The following is an 18,752-nucleotide window of genomic DNA, read 5'->3' as shown; positions in this document are numbered from 1 at the left end:
GTGGAAATACCTTAGCCATATTCTGTTATAGTTTTAACTGATATTTTTATTAGATGTTTTTATTATATAGATATATATTTAATTTTATATTTTTAGTTCTATGTATTTTGACTACGTAACTACAGTTACTTTCAAGGAGAAAGTCCCGCAAGATGTAGATCTGTGGTTGGTCAAATTGCAGCATTACAGTGTTCTTGGGCTTTTTGCAGGTGGTGGCCATGTCTGAGAATGTGGCCATGCTGGAGGCTCAGGTAGAGAGAATTACAAAGGAAAAGAACTCTCTAGTTAACCAGTTAGAAGAATCACAACATCAGCTTGCATCTCATGAAATGGACATGAATAAGGTAGGCACATTTATAAATGAGTATTGAGCTTGTTTTCTTTACCATTGTGACTTGAAAGATGAGATTTTTTTTGTTTCTGCATTTTCCTCTCTATTGTTAAAGAATGTGTGATAAATGTAAACTTCATCTGAAAATCTGAGACAGGGTTTTACAAGTAAAAACTTAACTTCTTCAGTCTACCAAGTCACCTTGAGATGCAAAATCTGAGCTTTTTACATCACAGACCATTTAAATCACTGTTTAAACTGCAATCCAGTGTTTCATTTAAGGTTGCATTTGGTATGAATGAGACACCATAGTATTCGACCTTGTCCTGTAATTGCTTCCTCTGGGATATGCAGTGCTAAAATTAAGGAAGCTGTATCAAATCACTTTTTCAAGTACTTTCCTGTAGAATTGGTATTGCTTTACTCATTAATGTTGACGACATACCATTTACGAAGAGGTCTTGCTTCCAGGTAAGAATATAGCTTAATACCTATCTATTTATGTGGTATCGCTTCTGGGTGCTTTATTTTGCACATTTTTCTCAACCTATTAGAGCCTTAATGTGGGTCATAACATGAGAAAATAAAAACAATTGCCATCTAAAATTTATGCTGGGGGATGACACATTGTTAAAGTGATTTTTCTTAGCTTAGTTTCATCATTCACTTGTTACAGAAATAATTCCAACTTCATGAAGATGAGGGGATTCTAAATTTCTATAGAATAGACCATCGGAGAATTTAAATTTATTACAGCCTCTTGAAATGTCTGTATACCTTACCAATAGTCCTAGGGCCAATCCTACCTCCACAGTTATTAGCTGCAAGGTTTTGGCAAGCATTTCATTCTGTAGGCCCCTAGAGACTTCCAGAGAGGTTTTCATCAGTTTCTGTCTTCCTCTGCTGCCCCTGCTGGTAGAAATAGGTGAAAGTATTGCAGAGAATTTAGAGAAAAATGTCATCCAAACTTAATTAGTTCAATTTCAGCTGAAAGACAAATGAGGGAGCATTTTAAGAATGTCAAAATGGTTTGATTTACCATTTCTGAAACACACTTGGTTTTCCACGTAGGGTTCACAGGTGACTAGCACCACTTACAGGGCTGGGGTGGGGAGGTAGCAGCTATAAATACATGCACTGGTCCAATTCTATAGCCTCCCAATTTGAAGCAGTCTCCCAGGAGAGGTGACACTGTGGTTCCCTGCTTCAGTTCATGTTAGTCAATACAAAATAGAATAGCTGGCCACCTTGCAGTAGTCTGTGCTGTGTTTTTATTGCACTGTCCTGAGAGACTGGAAAACTGCATTGGTGTCCCTGTTCTGAGAGGTCTCAAACATGCTGGAGGAAGGTGCTGACCGTTGAGCCGTCAGGACTGTGTGCATCACCCTGACCTTTTTCATTTACTGTGTAAGTGACATCTATGTCTGCTTGTGAATCTGACTCCTTGTTTCCAGACTCGGTTTGCCATTATTAAAAACAACAAATAGCAACATTTTTCCTTTTTAGTTTTATCTGATTGTTTTTTTCCGCATGCACTGAAACTCAGGGGAAAAAAGTTTAGAGTGAGAATCTTTTTCCTTCATTCTGAACTACGAGGAGACTGAAAAATCCATTATGAGGACAGCACCATCTGCTGATTCTTCTGCGTTATTCACTTTGTATAATGTAGGGGGGAGCTGAAGGCGAAGATGGCTGTGTATATTTTTTTTATTTTGCTTGGAGGAAGTGACAGATTGCACTTTGTTATATCCTTCATATAAAGAAAGGAGGAGGTAGAAGGACAGGGTTGGCAATCCATGCAGTTGCATCTTAGGATTTTTTAGTTGCATATGATATTTCAGTATTAAAAAAAGATACTGCTTTAGAACGTTGCCATTCTTCAGAGCATTTGCTACCTTGTGTTATTTGCAACAGGGCTAAATGCACAAGCTGTCCTTTGAATTTATAAATGATGGTGCTTCTTATAGTTATGACAGTTGGGTTTTTTTTTTCCTAAGGTGTTTTGTTTGCAGTATGCATATTTTCTTTTACCCTACCTTTATTTTAAGAAAAATAGTAAAAAAGTAAAAGTAGTGAAAATGAGAAGACTGAAAAATAGAAATTAGTTTGGGTTGTGGAATGTGTGTGAGGAGGTTGTTGAGAAGCACAGAAGACTGTAGCAGCAAGTTAAAAGTGTGCACATCTAAGCATCAAGTCTTGTGAAAGCATGTAAGTGGGGCAGGGAAGCAGAGTGAGTTGGAAAGAAAGTTCTTTAAGAGTAGCTGTGAGTAAAATAATTTGTGTTCTCATTAGGGAATGTGCATATATTTATGTTTGGCTAATTAAGGTGAAATGACCAGGCACACATTGGAGGTGATTGCACAGAACAAGGACATAAAGGGGCCAGCTTGTCCTTCTGCATTTCCAACAGATAAGATCAAATAGAATCCTTTAAAAGTCTAGATTGGGAAATGGGAGAATAACACCCCTCCACAGCAGTGAAAGTTTTGTGGGAGGGATTGGTGTGGAGCTTTTTTTTTTTCCTTTCTTTTTCTTTCCCCTCACCCCTCTCCAGACCCTCTGAAGTTGAGATGCCTTCAGGTGGAAAAGAATGAGGAAGGATCATAATGAACATATCAACAGCAGAGAATAATTGTTGCCCTTGTGGAAGTGATACTAGATTTCTTTAAATGTTTCTTGGATCCCTTTCTCCTGGCCCATGCATGTATTTGAGTTAGGCATTGTTTTTAAAGAATTTATCTTCAGTTTCTAGTGAGTCTATAATGCTTTGTTCTAACTTCAAAAATTATTGTATTAACATCTAAACAGTTTCTTTCTTAACAGTGGAAAATTGGCAGGGCAAGAAACTACACCCGTATATAGGTCTGTGATAGATCCTTTACTTCTAGTTTTGAAAGTGTTGACATAGACTTTCTTGGGATTTTACAGAGAATGGCAGAAGAATATAAAACCAGCAACTGTAGTTTAACTATATTTAGTAGCACATATATTTACAGTATAAATATTTATACTTAGCAAAATCTTAATCCAAATATAATTGAAACTAGAAGGCACTGCATATTTCAAAGTTAATGACTATACAGAGAATTCAGATCCACCTTTTTATATAAAAACATTTACCATATGCAATCTTAAAGTATCTGTAAATTAAAATCTGTTACATTTAAGTGACCTCTAGAGGGCACCAGAAGATCTAATTGCGAACCATGGGCTATGGATTCTTCAAGCTACAGCTCATGTTGTCTGTATAATCTAACAGGTGTGTGGAGAAATGCGCTATCAGTTGAATCAAACCAAAATGAAGACGGATGAGGCAGAAAAGGAGCTCAGAGAGTACAGAACAAAAACTATAAGGGAGCTTGAAATTAAGGACCAGGTAAGAGATAATACTGCTATAACTTTGCAGTTATTAGAAACCTAAGTAGGGTTATTTCGGAAGCTGGAATGATGCGTTTTTCTAATATGGTCATTTATTACTGTTAAATGGTTTCTGAATTACTGGCAACAAGCCAGTTATTACTGTTAAATAAATACCTCTCTGTTATCTTACTCTTGTTTTCAGCCCTGGTATGTTCAGTTTTACATAATACTCATCCCATGCTTTCATATAGAATTACTCTATCATATGTATTCATACAGCATACTTAATGTATGTACTGTATACATGTGTTTATACACTTTTTTCACCAAGAAATCTGCACATAATTATGTATACATACAGCCTGACAAAACATTAAAGACTGAGTATAACCTAACTTTAACAAAAATCAAAATAATTTATCTTCCAGTTTCTTTAAAGATTCAAGGTTAATGAATGCTGGGGTTCATAGAAAAGTTTTTTTAAAAAAAACCAAAAATAACCTTCTGGGAAAAATACCTATATAAAAATTCCACTAGGCATTAACTGTCAATTATCTAAAACTGTGTTTTATAATGATACAGAAAACAGTATATGCCTTACAGTCTGTGAGAAAACGTCCCATGCAGTGAGAAAGATTATTAGAGTAACCTGCGACATCCCTGGCAAGCAGCTTGAACAGGTGTAATCTGCGTCTTTTGAAGCGCCCTTTTTGTTGAGGTTCTATCTGTTTTACTCTAGGTATTCAAACTTCCAGTTATTCCTTCTTAAGTTGTGATTTGTACATAAGAGTGAATGCCTTCTGAATACACGGATGTATAAGATGCACGTGAGGCTAATTTTTTTTAGATGCCTTTTGTTATTAGAGCATCCTATCCAACAGGTTTTAAATCATTCTTTTTCTTGTAAATAAGTGAATAAATTGGTCCCTGTGTAAGAATATACATGGAGGAAAAGGCAATATTTTTAGAATTTTATTTTTATTTACCAGTTTCCCAAAATCTTCATGTAGCACAGTAAGTTTATTAACTTAATAAAATACAAGCTCAGGCTGCAAGCAATATTAATTCATATTATACAAAAAGTATGTAAAATCCAGAAGATAAGTTTATTAGATAAAAAAACTCTTCAATATGTATAGAAAATAATACAGCACAGAAAAACAGGGGCCTTAAAGCATCTTGTTTTCAGGGTTGGCTTTTTTTTTTTACTCCTGCATCCTTTAGGCCTAAGGACACTTTAACAAACAAAAAACAGGCTCGTCGTCTGTGTCTTGACAGATATCACAGATAAGAGAGTTGGCATAATCTTGGCATACAAGTAAAACAGGATGTGTTTAATAAGATATTTGAAGAAGTATCTTGGATTTTAAATCCTGTTCTCCAACTTGCTTCAGGATTGCCATTTGAATAAATTGCAAAATTTAACAAAATATTTTAACCTCGTGTATCGACATAGTGGTATTTTATTCAGTGTGGGAAGGAATACACTGAAATGTGGTGGTTTATAATATGATATAATTGAAGTGAAGGGAGGGGGAGTTCCTATCAGCAAAGGTTATTAGATTAATTCAGTAATAATGTAAAATAGTGATAGTGTTCAAACATGATTGTCGGTTCCTTAAAAAAAGGATAACAAACTATTTTGAAATTCTGAGGCTCAGCATTTTGGAAGATGTTTTATAGCTGTGGCTCTAGTAACCCAGAAGGTTCTGTATTAGGTCCTAATATTATTTTATACGTTAAAAGGCAGCCAAAAAGAGTGTGTGCATGTTTTAGGGTTTGGGGTTTTTTTGTTTGTTTTCTTTTAAGTCAAATTTTAAGAAATGTTAATAAGTCATTACAAATTATTTCATTTAAATGAAATCACCAGCCCAATCACATCTAGCTTTGTATTTAAAGAAAAACTTGAAATGTTTTATCCTACGTGGCACTGAATAGCAAACAGCAATTGTTCTTTGGTCTCTCAGCCATGACCTGACCTTCTGGCTAAGAGAGAGAGTTGATGCCTTCCTTGGCCACCATCTGTTCATAATAAATACATATTTATTTCTTTTAAAGTAGAGAGACAATGATTTATGAATATCTGTTGTGCTATTCTATATTAAATGGTGCATTTTTCTGTTTTAAAAGCAAAGAATCGTGTTTCAGATTGTCTTTTGATGTACTGAAAGTGAGTTTACTGTTTCTTGAGGTATGATTGTATTTTTAGTTGTTCTGTGGATAAATTTTAGTTTTGAAGATGTATTTTAGTTTATATGTAGTGACCTTTTAAAAGGGATTACAGTTATTCAGGTGTGTCAGAATAGGCAGAAGTCCCCATATGTGCAATTTAGGATCACCAGATATATATATTTATATGTCAGTAAATACAGTTATGTATTTAATATACACTGATATTTATGAAGTTCTTCAAAACTGAATTTGTGTCATTTAGGAAAATTAAAGGGAGTATATATCTTTGGTTTTATTCTCTTTTTTTATTCTAATATCTCCTTTCTCCTATCTTTATTATTCAGTTAAGACTAATAACAAATATTGGCACCTTGGTATGACTACCTGCCATTAATGTTTTACATGAATATTTCTTAGAATAAAAATGAAGCAGCAATGAGCAATGTTACCATTTAAATGGAATAAGTGTTTTGTAATAACATCCATCATGATCCTGATTAACATTAGGATTACGGAGATGGGGGAGGAAAGACATATACCACACAGTTTCTCTACACAAAAACTGCATCTGTTCATCTGGCCCGGTATGTTGTTAAGTAGCAAAACCTACTGCCCTCTCTTTTTCTCTCTCAGCTCTCCTGTTGTCAATGTAGCTATGCTGAAATAACAGTGCCTTGCTTAATACTTTTCCTTCTCAGAAACAAGCTTTGTAGTTTATATGGGTATAATGCCTTCATGGCAGTAAACTGTGTCCACACTAGGGGTTGTACTAGCACAGCTATATCAGAGAAGAGTCACGCCCTAACCTAAATAGCTGTTATCAGAGCAAAAATTGTGTGGCATATTTGACACAGCAGGACTTCACTTTTATAATACTTTTTCTGTGAATTTGGAAGCACTACATGGCATAATTTGTGCATTTCTAAGAGAAATCGTACTTCTGACACACTATGAAATCGTTTCTTCAGGTTAGCGTCACTTGCTCTTTTCTGCTCTATATTATAAAAATAAAAATCAAGTAGACTGCTAATAATTTGCTTTCTGTTTGTCTGTAAGTCATTTTTATTTAGTTTATAAAATCCTGCAAGCTTCAGCATGTAGAAGTCAAAACAGTTTTGTAGCATTGGTTTAAGCAGTCCCAGACAATTTGGACATCTTCCTTATTAGTTCTTACTGGTAGTGTTGCACCACTGGGGGTTGTGTCTCTTTGTAATAAAGCAATAGGACATGTTAAATCCAACTTCTGAAACTAACCAAAGCTTTAAAATGTTGTTTTACCATGTTTGTAGGAATCAGATAAATACTTTGTGCAGAAATAAATCCAAGCCAGTAATCTTAACCTGTAAAAAGCCATTCTTTTCATACTGTCTTTAAAATTGGACAAATGTAGTTTGGAGCGGGGGATTACAGAATTCTGTAGGTGACAGAATGAAAAATTCCAGAAATATTTTACCAAAACCCACAGAATTTTAAGAGTTGCCTGTATGGAAGTTCAAGAGCTCAAATAAAAAGAAGCTGAAGAGTCACTGATATGCACAACCTATACAAATGGAAAGAGCTGCACATCATATAATTTTTGTGTAGTATGACAGAACCTAAATGATGTCTCTGTATACTGTAGACTGACAATTTTGCAGACAAATAAAAATCTGGCAAAATTGCAGTCCAAAAGCGTTTTGCCAAAAGGTATTTTGGGAACATTTATCTCATTTGTCATAAATCCGTGATTTATAGTAACCTAATTTAGACATTATAAGTGGAGAGATTACTGACTTTGTCTTCATCAGAAATAATGCAGGCCAAGAAATTGGGTATATATGCTGGAAATGCTGCACAGTGTCGGGTGCAAGACCAATATAAACTTCTGAGGACACTGATTCCCTGAAATGTCTTTCTATGAATACGTATCAGGCTTCCCTGAATCAGGCTTTAAAATACTACATTTTTCACAAGCTGGGATATTCAGGGTGTCACCAGATGTTTTGAAACATAATAAAAAGGCAAGTTTTAATAACACAGATGAGGATGGGTTAAGGTTATGTGTCTTCTTTTAACAGTCCTATACCCAAGATTCAGTGACCTCGTTAGTTAAAAAGATGCTCTGGAAGTTCTGTTTTGAAAAGAAATTCTGTTAAAACAGTAAAAATACTTGAATACTATTTGCCAGGTAGGAAAAACCCAAAAGCAGACAGCTTGAAACTCTTAGCATCAAATTTTCTTACCTGGTCTGATCTTGAGTATGGTGTCCTTAAAAACAGCAAAACCAAATTGCTTTTGGACAAGAAAGCATTAAGAAAATGTGATAACCTTTGCTGTAAATGAATTCTTTTTAATGTGTCATTTTCAATTTTGGCCGTTCAGTGCACTAATTTGAAAATGGGTAAATAAGGAGGGAGTAAAATGATAGTACTTTATGCCTTGTTCTGATGTGAATTTTCTGACCTGTTCAGGAGGAACATCATTCTTTTTTATAACTGAACTTACTAGCTCATCTCACGAATTTTGAGGAAAATCATTGATCTATGAACCCACAATATATAACGAAATAAATGTTTAATTACAATTATGATATGGTTGCTGCTGCTCTGGTATGGCATTGCTATCCTCTGTCAGCCATGCATTTCCCAAGGATCAGTGGTACAAGCAGCCTTCATTAAATTCTTCGTCGTGTTCCCATAAGAAAAATTGCTGGGGCTGGGATTCCCAGTGCAGTAGTTCTGTACTGACTGGTCTGCATTTTCTGTACTGGGCTGCTTCCCCTAAGCAGCTGGCCTGCTAAGGAATGGCCCAGGTGGTAGTGCAGGATTTTATTGTTCAGAGGAGTAGTTGGCCCTTGTAACCTTGATCCATGTTCCGTCATCCAGTGTGATGTCATCCCATTAGTGTATGGAAAGAGAGAATCATTTATGTGCCTTAAACATTCTCCAAAGTAGGAAAAGAATTACATAGCTCTCGGTATAGTGTGTATATGCATTATATTTAAAGAAATGCTCGTTTTCTGTTGTTTTTTTCTTAGATTGGAAAAATGGTTGCTTTATCAATGGTCATTGTGCCAACAATCAGAAGAAAAAGAGAGTAAAAGTCCCTGACTATCATGTCAGTTGTTACTGCATAGGTTTTTGTTCCAGATATTCCTTAATGCTGTCCAGGAAAAAAGAGCCAGTCCCACATGAGTAATGTCAAACAGGGCTTTGAAACGGTGAAAGAAATAAGTTTTGTTCTCTTCTGTTTTTCAGTAAGGAGGAGATTTCTGCTTCCTTTTTACTATATACATCCCTCCTTTTCTGAAATTCCTTTATCAGCAAGCAAACCATCTATTTTGCACTGACCCATTCTCTCCCCAGTCCTCATACCCCCCAGTGCAATCCATTAAAAAGTGTATATATATATATGTATATATATAACTTACTCCACTGTGGAACAAAGCCACTTTCGTACTTCTGCTGGTGGCTGCTGAGCTAATCTCTAGTACAGCAACATCGTATGTTAAAATGTGACTGTAGTAATCCCTATGGTTTGGAAGTTTTGTTCCTGAAATAGTATTGCAGTTCAAATATTTTGGCAAATTGAAAGGAAATATTTTCAGGGAAATAATGAGATAAAACCCTTGCATAACGTGTATCAGCCATTCACTCTTGTCTGTTTCCCACGGTATCCACAGTATCCAGGGGTCACATTGCTCTCTGAGAGTTTACACAAGGACAGACACCTAATATTCCTTAATTTAAAAAAATTTGCGTGTATTCTTAAATATATACTTGGCAATATGCATTTTTTTTCTTGCCCCAGCTAACTATTACAGGTAGAAAGTTTGCTTCAATGGGATTTAAAGATGTGTGAATTTAAGAGCATCCTCCTTCCATGCTATTCCCAGGAAGCTCTTCCAGCACCCCTGCTCTTCTTAGCAAACTGCAGCATCCTGTCTCTATTAGTTCTCAATCTTTTTGGGAGCAGAGAGTTTGTGGCTGCTGACCTTTGCTTAGGTAGTGGCTCTCATCTTAAGGCTCTGCCTTTTAGTGGAGCACGTGGGGTGCCACAGTACTGCCAGGTGCTGTTACATTTCTTTGCAGTACAAGTGACAAAGTGGTCACAAAACTACTTCTCTTTGAGGAATTCAAGAGTCCCACCAGATCAGGATAGAATAATAGCTGCCTAACAAATTACAGCCTGCATTGCTTATCTAGGTTATGTCTTTGCTTGTCCCTCTGCTCCTTAGAGGTCAACTGATTTGTGAGCCAGCCATAGGGAAACCCTTCAAAGGAACTGTGGGTGTTTGTTGGGGTTACTTCTCATCTTGTGTATCTGCTCAAGTCAGTTGCTTTTCATGTCATGAAAGGTTTGCACATTTCTGTTCTGGGCTAAATGTTTTGTAGAATTTGCAGTTGTCGTGTGATTTTTGTGAACTGACCTCTTCAAAAGAGGTGGTCTTTTGTGGACTCTTTTAAGCCTTGTATATGCTGTAGTGTATATTCTCATAGCTTTATAATACATCTACTTCCAAAAAGGAGATTTCCTGTTTAAAACCAAATTTAATTTTCATAACCGCTCTGTATCCTTGTTCAGATTTGGATGGGAAGCAGCAGTAATTCATACAGAGTGCAAAAGGGAGAAACACATTGTTGGGACGTGACGGGAGTTAAGCTCGTGATGGCCCTAACTCTCTTTACAAAGTTGGATAGTTCTTCAGGTGCAATATGCTATGTCAGATGGCCATGCCTGGGAGGTCTGAGGTTTAGAGACCACTCAGAACCTAGAGTTGCTTGATTGATATCAGGATTAGGACAGAAATGACTGCAAGTGACCCCTGCTGCATATGGACTGATAGTTGTCTTTTCTCCAAGTAAAATACCTTGAAATCTTGCTACAAAAAAAGTCTTGTTTTGTTGGGCTTTTTAAATTATAAAATAAAAAAATAAATTTAAAAAAAATTGTGTTATAGTAGGGTATGATTGTTCTGTCCCTGATTAATTAGTATATTAATAAGTAAAGACAGCAACATGGATTGAGATCAGTGTTAAACAGTGCAAAATTTCCCTGTCACTGTTATATGTAATATTAAAGTGTATGGGAATGGCCATACTGGTGGCACCTCTTAGAAAGACCTTAATTATAGCCTCAGTCCTGTGTACTGTCACTGATTTCATTGCTTTGAACAGCTACTTTAGTAAATGAAACTAAGCATGTGGGCATCAGGGCCTGTAATGTTTTACTGTGTATTCATGTGAAGTGTACGTGTTTTTATAGATGCTGATTGCCTTTTGGAGATGTACCTCCAAATACCAACCACCACAATAGTTGTATTTCATTTTTTATTACTTCATATTTGTTCTTCTATTTTGTATTCTATTTTATGCCACTTTGATCTTTTAGCAATGGTGGGAAATGAAGTATGAAACAAAAACAAAGTACTGTAAATCCACAAAAATATTTTCCCCTCCAGAATTATTTTACTGCAGAATTTGTGCAATAGTACAGTCAGTGCAGAATTTATTTTTCAGATTATATTGTGTATTTTACTAGATCTGTGAGAATACTGGTACAACAGTGAATGTCATAAATCACTTATTAATTCATTTGTTTTTAGTATATTTCTGATTTTGTTAAAAGTCTTCTAAAGTTGTTTTTGCAGTTACTTCAGAGCATGAGTTCTTTTATCACTGCTTAATCATTCTCATTTGTTTTTTAAAAAAAGCATTTGTCTTTTCTGTCAGTTTGCTGCTATTTAAAATTCTATGAAAAACATCTGCTAGTTTGGAATTTAAAGTTGCATTTCTCTGCATACAATAGAATCAGCATCAGTATGAAAGGAATTAAACAATTATTTAAATCTTTAATTTGTCTTGTTTTGAATAAAATTATTTCATTGTGTCAGAATTTGAAGAGATAAAGAGATGTCAAGTTAAACAGCACATTTTTACAATGTACATAAGTATTGTTAGGTGTAGATAATTCCAGATAATTTATGAAGAGGATGTTTGAAGATTGATCCAGTGTTTGAGAAATCATCTTATATGTTTTCCAGTAAGTTTCATTTATGTTGCTGAATGAACATTCTCCAGTGTGTTCACCTAAAAATGCATTGTGAAAATTGGAAGATAATTTGTAAACTCATCATAAACTAATGAATGAACACTTCTTTTAAGTGTTTCAAGAAAAAAATATAGAAGGCTCCTATATGCTTCAAAGTGGAAAACTTAAAATAGAAAAAGTGGTTGGTGGTAATACTGAAAAAAGAATAATTGATATAGAATAAAATTTTACTGTAGCAATATTTCACTAATACTTTCATATTTTGTTTACTAAAACTTCTTTCTTGTAACTGAATTGGATAATGTACGTGGAATGGTGTTAATGTGTTTCGACTTACTAATAATGATGTTTCTCTTACTGAGGTTTAGCCTGCCATCTTTCAGTGGCAAAGTGCCTGTTGGTATTCCTGGGAGTTTAGAAACTGCAGTGCAAGGCAGATTAAATAGCACTTTTACATTTATGTGCGGAAGTAATAAGAATATTAAAGTTGTGGAGTTAAGCACCAGAAGTTGCCTGTTCCAACCTTAATGTAGTCTTGTTGTACATATACGTTATGATAATTCTGTTCCTTGTTATACTGAAAATCTGTTTCAGATTTTTCTTAAATGCAAGATTGTCATCTGTCTTTTTGCAGTTCTGTGCTCCATCTCTTGTCTCTCACATACATTGAAAAGTTAAGTACCTTGAAGAAATACTCTCTGATCACGTTGTGGAAGGCTGTATCACAAGTGATAGGCACTAAGGGATCAAATTAACGCTGCATGAGAAGCAGAGTTGCCGGCAAAATACTTTAGTTGGTGGTTTGTTTCTGTTCCTCTCCCTATAATTACACTGGGGGCCACATAGCAGCTACAAAACTGCTTGCAGCTTCCCAGTAGAAGAAATGGGAACCAAAAGTAACATGAAAAGTAGTTTGAGTCATTTTGGAAAGATGCTGCCTGATAAGGTTCCCTGCAAGAACAGTGAAGAAGATTCATTGGTTCTGTAGTTTTTCTCTATTTTCAATTCTGATTATATTGTGATGACCTAGTGATGGACTGGACTTGACATATTTCAGGATAGAGTGTGTACATTTGTTAGACTATTAGTTTTTGCAGGACAAGGATGTGGGTTGGTTTTTATTGTATAAACTCATCTCACGTTTAGAGGCTTCACATGTTTCAAACTGTTATGAGTTTTTAAACCAAAGTAACATGTAGTGTTCAGAGTATGGGCTGTCTGTTTTTGCCATGATGATGCCTGACTCCTACCAAACTATTTTCAGTTAATATTTTCTGATGTTTGAAAAAGAAGAATTTCATTGATCGCCCTAAATAAACCTGTATTAGATGCGTCTGGTTTCTGAGTTGCTGTTAGCGTGTTCTTTTGGGTGGCGTTTTTCAGTCATCCTTTTCTCATGAGGTTGTCTGCTGTTTCTGCCATGGTCATTGCCAGAATTCTTGTGTTAGAATTCCTACTCTTCATATAGCTCGCCCTGTGAGTACCTCTAAATGTTGGTATTTTAAGATATATTTATCTATATCTATGTACACCTACAGACACACACAAACACACATGCATGTGTGTGTGTCTAAAGGAGCTGATTCTGAATTTTGTAATTACTGTTGAAAGTACCTGAAGTAAAATTGTTCTTCAAAACCTGTGTTTGCTTTCTTGATACGTTCTATAGCAAGCATAAGAGTCCTGTGAATCTTAAAACATCCTGCCATGGAGTCATTGTCTGAGAATTTCCCTCTGCACTTTCATGACATCTGAAATCTGTGGATGCATTCTTGGGTTCAGCCCTGCAGGTTCAACATCTGGCTGATGGAAGCAGAACATTTTCACCAGAGGTTCTTGCACTTGGAATTTGCTTCCTTCTGTGGGTCTGTGTCAAAACCTGACTGAGCCTGTTTAACTTGAGGCAATGGTGTAAAGCCCATCTGTTCCTTGAAACTTTTCCCTGAAGGAGTGATCTAGAGTGTATTTATGTTCTCAGCAGTGGTTGTGCTTTTTCAAATACTTAGTTGATGCTTTTTGACTAATTTGTGGTTTAGGTTTTTTTAAAGGTATGCTGAATGGATGTATTCTTAAAGCAAATCCTAGAAATGTTGCAGAACTTCCCTGTCTTTAAATCATAAAGACAGTAAAGAACTAGTGTCCTTCTTTACTACAAATGGAGAAATAACATTAATGAACTGCTGCTGTTAAGAAAAATAGAGAACTCATTGAGACTTCTGTTGTTCTATTTTAAAATATGCAAAAGTCTCTGGGAATAAGTGAAAATGCAAAGCATAAGTAACTGGATACCTGGTTTTAAAATATTCTGACAGTGCAATAGGTTGTTACATTCTTTAGAGGGGAAGAGTACTAACGATTTTGCAGATAGTTTCTCTATCTTTGTGTTCAAACTTTGAATTACTGATCTAATTTGGTAGGTTGTCTATGTGATAAAGCAAGGTGACATTAAAATTCTTATCAAAATTTCCTTCATGAACCTTTGTTGAGTCCTCTTGAGGAAAAAACTGTACAGTTAAGTAATTATCAAAATTAAAAATAAATAAAAAAAGAACATTATGAAACTTTTTTCTGGATGAAGAGGTTTTCTTTGTCTCGGACATCATGAAGTACTGTAAGTGGTTAATATTTTCATAGGAGGAAAAGAGACAACATTATTAAGAAGGTGGTTCAAGTGCAAATATTGGGACTGAATTACATTCATTTGTTCTTGAAGGATGTTTGAATAATTTCATTAACTGAAGAACATATAGAGGCTAGTCTACATGAAGAAGCTATCACAAAATATGATGTGAATTTGAAGTATAATAGCTATTCAGCACTAACTCCTTATATGAACAATTTTATTCTGTACTACAAATGATCTTGCACAGTTTAGTTGACTGAAAAACATGCAAGTTCCCTCCAGCCCCAATGATGAATAAATATTTATGTAGGGAGTTATTGCAGAATGGTTACTACATGATAAAATTACACTGTTAGCTTATTCTGTACCCCACTGGCCTCCTTAAAAGCATCCTTAGGACAAGGCATAGTATTACATTACAGATGTATTCCGACAGGTACTTGTATGTTATATATGGATTTAAAGCAAAATGTATTCCTTCTGATATATTTGTGAAAAATGTTTAAACTGTTGGCAATATGATTCAGTTAGAGACAGTCAGTCCAGTAGGCTTTGCTGGAATCAAAGATGCTGGTCATGCAAATTTGCTTATTGTTATTTGTAAAATAAGTTGACTCATTGACTGAGTTAGATTTACTTGCTTGGTTTAGTTGACATAGGAGGACTAATGATGTTAAGAAAATGAAAGGATTAACAGGAGCTGGTATGTTTGGGATTCGGTTATAAGTCATAAATAACTTATTTTCAATAATGGTAAAATCACAAAATGACCTTTATTCTCTTGCATAGTATTATGTGAATATGACAAAGATAAATTCCCATGTATTGTTGCTTATGTAATAGATAAGCAAAATAAATGACCACAAGAGCTCTGTCCTATGTCCATCAGCTTCTGAAGACGGCTGCTGTTCTGCTGCCTTCTGGCTTTCTGACACAGTGAACTCAGGACACAAAGATGGAAGCCTTCACATGAGAAAATCAGAAACTGATTGAATGTCTATCTCTTAAGCCATGTGAAGACAATAACATTGATGGTGTATTAATGTATTCAAATATGATCTGAATTTTGGCTTTTCATAAGAACGTAATTTCAAATACTTTAATCTGCTTGTTTTTTCAGTTTTTAATCAACAAACTACTTTTGTTTTGCAACAAAAGCATGCATTGTTTTTTTGATCACATTAAGGTTTAATGTTTTAAAATGTATCTCTATGCATTTCTTAAATATACTTTCTTTGGTTCTACAATTTGTGAAGGAAATAGAAAAACTAGGATTAGAGCTGAATGGAAACAAACAGCGCTTGGAACAAGCCCAGCAGGATGTGACAAGAGCCAGAGAGGAGTGCCTAAAACTGACAGAACTGCTGAGTAAATCTGAGCACCAACTGCACCTCACCAGGTACCCCTTATCCTATTACATGCTGTAGTACCAATTTCATTCTGCTAATTTTTTGCCACAGGCTTCCCCACAGTTGTTATAGTTACTTGCAGCCATTGACTGCATGGGCAGCCCTCAGTCATGTTGTAAGTGAAGACTTCAAGAAGTGAGTTATGAACTACAAAGTGAGTTATAAACTATAATTTATGAAAGTGAACTACCAGGGTGAAGAAAAGGCAATGTTCAGCTCCAGTGATGACGTGGCATGTTTTTGGGGCAGGAAGAGCAGGGGAGGGTGCAGCTACATTCTTTTTGGTTTTGTTGTGTTTGGTAGGACAAAGACGTTATAAATGCCATTTAAGACTATAGAGTGGAGCAGCACCTTTAAGCATAGGAATTCTTGGATTATTAACCTGAAGGTTTTGCAGCAGAATGACCAGGAATGTATAAATGAACATAATCGTGTTAAGCTTCATTGAGGATTAAATGATCAAAAGGGTAATATTGCTGTCTATGAATAGGAGGTAAGCTCAAGTCTGTGAGGAGGGTGTTTAAGCCACTTGCTCAGTAGAGATGTGGTACGATGCAAAAGCTGTGTGATGAGAGACTTTCCCTGAGCTTATTCTATCCTTGGATATAGCTCCCAAAGCCATTTACTGTACTATTCAATACACATTTCTAGAAAACACCAGAAGGTTAACATGCTGATTATTCATTGCAGCTTGAGTTCTGGTAACTTGCAGGAATTTTTCCACATTTGCCACAGAAAATGCTATTGTCTGACTATTTGCAGGGTTTTGGTTGTGTGGGGGGTTTTGTTTTGTTCTGTCTCCCCGTTCCTCCCAGGAGTGAACATCCAGAAACAAATCTGGCGGCTTTTACTCAGTCCTTAAGGAAAAAAAAGTTGTTAGTTTAAATTTTACATGGATGGGGGAACCTTCAGATTTTTATCACTTAACAGAAGTCTGTGTGTTTATCCAAGTCTTTTACTCTTGGGCTTTGTGAGAATTCTGCCATTGAGTAACTGCAAATAAAATAGAGCCTCGCCTAAACTATTAAATTCAATGAATCACTTTTTTATTCAGCTACATTTCTGTGTAATTCAGAGCACGGTTGTTTAACAGATGGAAGAAAGTACCACTCTGACAGCCTGTATTTAGAGAAAAAATATGCTAGAGGTTAATGAACTTGAAAAAAGTTTTGGGTGAGTTGTTAAGATATCTAAAGTTTGGATTTAGCAGAACTTTATTAATAATGATTTGTTGTGATAGTTAACCAAATGGCTTACCACGCTCCTTTTAGCAAAAGGCTGATTATATGCAATAAAGCTCTGGATATCTTGGAGGAAATCTGACTAGCTAATATATATATTTTTTTTTTTTTGGTGAAAATATTCCACTTGTAAAAAGGAGGACTATTGCCTGCTTTTACATAGTGAGGTACTTAAAGCTGCATACCTAACATACAGATGATTCAGGTAGCTTTTCAGTCTATGGTCTCTGACTTGGGAATTTTCTGAGATGTAAATCACTGGAGACCGCGCACAGTTTTGGGCAAGTAGTGCTCTGTGCTGTCCATGTTCTCATACAGTTTCACAGATGTCTGCTTTTTGAAACAGATGCTGAAGTGCCACGGCTTCTTTGCCTGACCTAGTGCAGCCACTCTTCTGCAAAGTTCTAATCTTTATTTTATTTTTATACTTTCCATTCATGTTATGGCCTTTGCTTATAAGTATGCTTGTAAGGAGTGAAATGTTTTCTATGCTGACATCTAATTATGAGAAAAATTGTATATACTGAAGCATAGGAAGTAGTTTCAAATCTTTCTCCTTGGTATTCCCCAAATTCTGTAATACTTTTAAAGTTTTTCTTTGTCCTCCTTATCTTTGGAGTGCCTGTCTGCTTTCCAGGAATACGTTAGGTGATGTTGCTGTCATGGGTGAAGGAGGGGGGAAAAAAAGAGATGAGAGATTTGTTGCTCCTGAACTGTTGCCCATTGTCCCCATGTACTTAGATGGGTAGGACAGGGTTAGAGATGTTCTTGCTTAGTCATCTGTTTTCCCTAAGTTGTAGAGGAAAAGATCCCTGCTGAAATGAAACTTGTCCTTAGCCTGTTTTCTTTTTCTTCCTCTGGGATCGCTTCCTGCCAGAACAGGTTTTCTGTATTAGTGAAGGTAAAAGTTACATATCTCTAGTGGCGTTAGTTTTGCATTTTGAACTCAGTATATTTTTAATGGATTGGTACATCCATAGTTGTTACATGTGGACTTCATTGGCTTACAGTCTGCCTTCTTTCATTCTTTATTCACTTCACCTCAAATGGCAGCTGTGCCCATGAAAATAGTCACTTGAAGGGTAGTGGTAAGATCAACCCTATGGGGTTATAGACCTATTCACTGTGGCACTTGCCAAGGAAAGCAGATTTTAGCTCTAGTCCTGCCTGTGGGAGGTTGCTGCAGAAATTGCACTGATTTAGTGCATCTCTTGGGTATTCTGGCCTTGGCCTCATCTTGCTGATTTCCCTCCTTTCAGGAGAGGACCAGCTGGTCCACTCCAAGGCTTCTCACAACGCTGGACTTGAAGGAGGCCTGTACTGCTGCTACACAGTTGTGGATAGTCTCTTGCCTTGCATGACCTGTCTGGGTTGTCCTGGCAAAAATTACAGGTAGCTGAGGAGATACAGAAAGAATTTATTGTTTTGTATGAATTAGTATATTACTAAGGAGAAAAGTCCTTACTAATTCACTGATTCTAAGTTTTGATATTGTAAATAAATAAGATAATAAAACAAGTACGAGAACTTTGGATTTTAGTGTGTAAAAATTAGGTAGTAAATGCTATATGAATGGATTAAATGAG

The 18,752-nt window shown here is 35.8% G+C and overlaps 1 protein-coding gene across 1 annotated transcript in view; it reads left to right on the top strand.

Moving 5' to 3' along the window:
* The window catches only part of SDCCAG8 (serologically defined colon cancer antigen 8), a 101,626-nt gene that overhangs the window by 19,159 nt on the left and 63,715 nt on the right, over positions 1-18,752 (top strand). The window contains exons 11-13 of the mRNA XM_010073452.1: positions 210-344; positions 3,591-3,707; positions 15,773-15,915. Coding sequence (XP_010071754.1) covers positions 210-344; positions 3,591-3,707; positions 15,773-15,915 — 395 coding nt within the window. The remainder of the gene's footprint in view (positions 1-209; positions 345-3,590; positions 3,708-15,772; positions 15,916-18,752) is intronic.

This window comes from Pterocles gutturalis, unplaced genomic scaffold (genome assembly GCF_000699245.1).
Source record: "Pterocles gutturalis isolate BGI_N339 unplaced genomic scaffold, ASM69924v1 scaffold18072, whole genome shotgun sequence".
Classification (NCBI taxonomy): Eukaryota; Metazoa; Chordata; class Aves; order Pterocliformes; family Pteroclidae; genus Pterocles; species Pterocles gutturalis.
The sequence above is the reverse complement of the archived record's forward strand: the minus strand, read 5'-3'. Positions and strand labels throughout refer to the sequence as shown.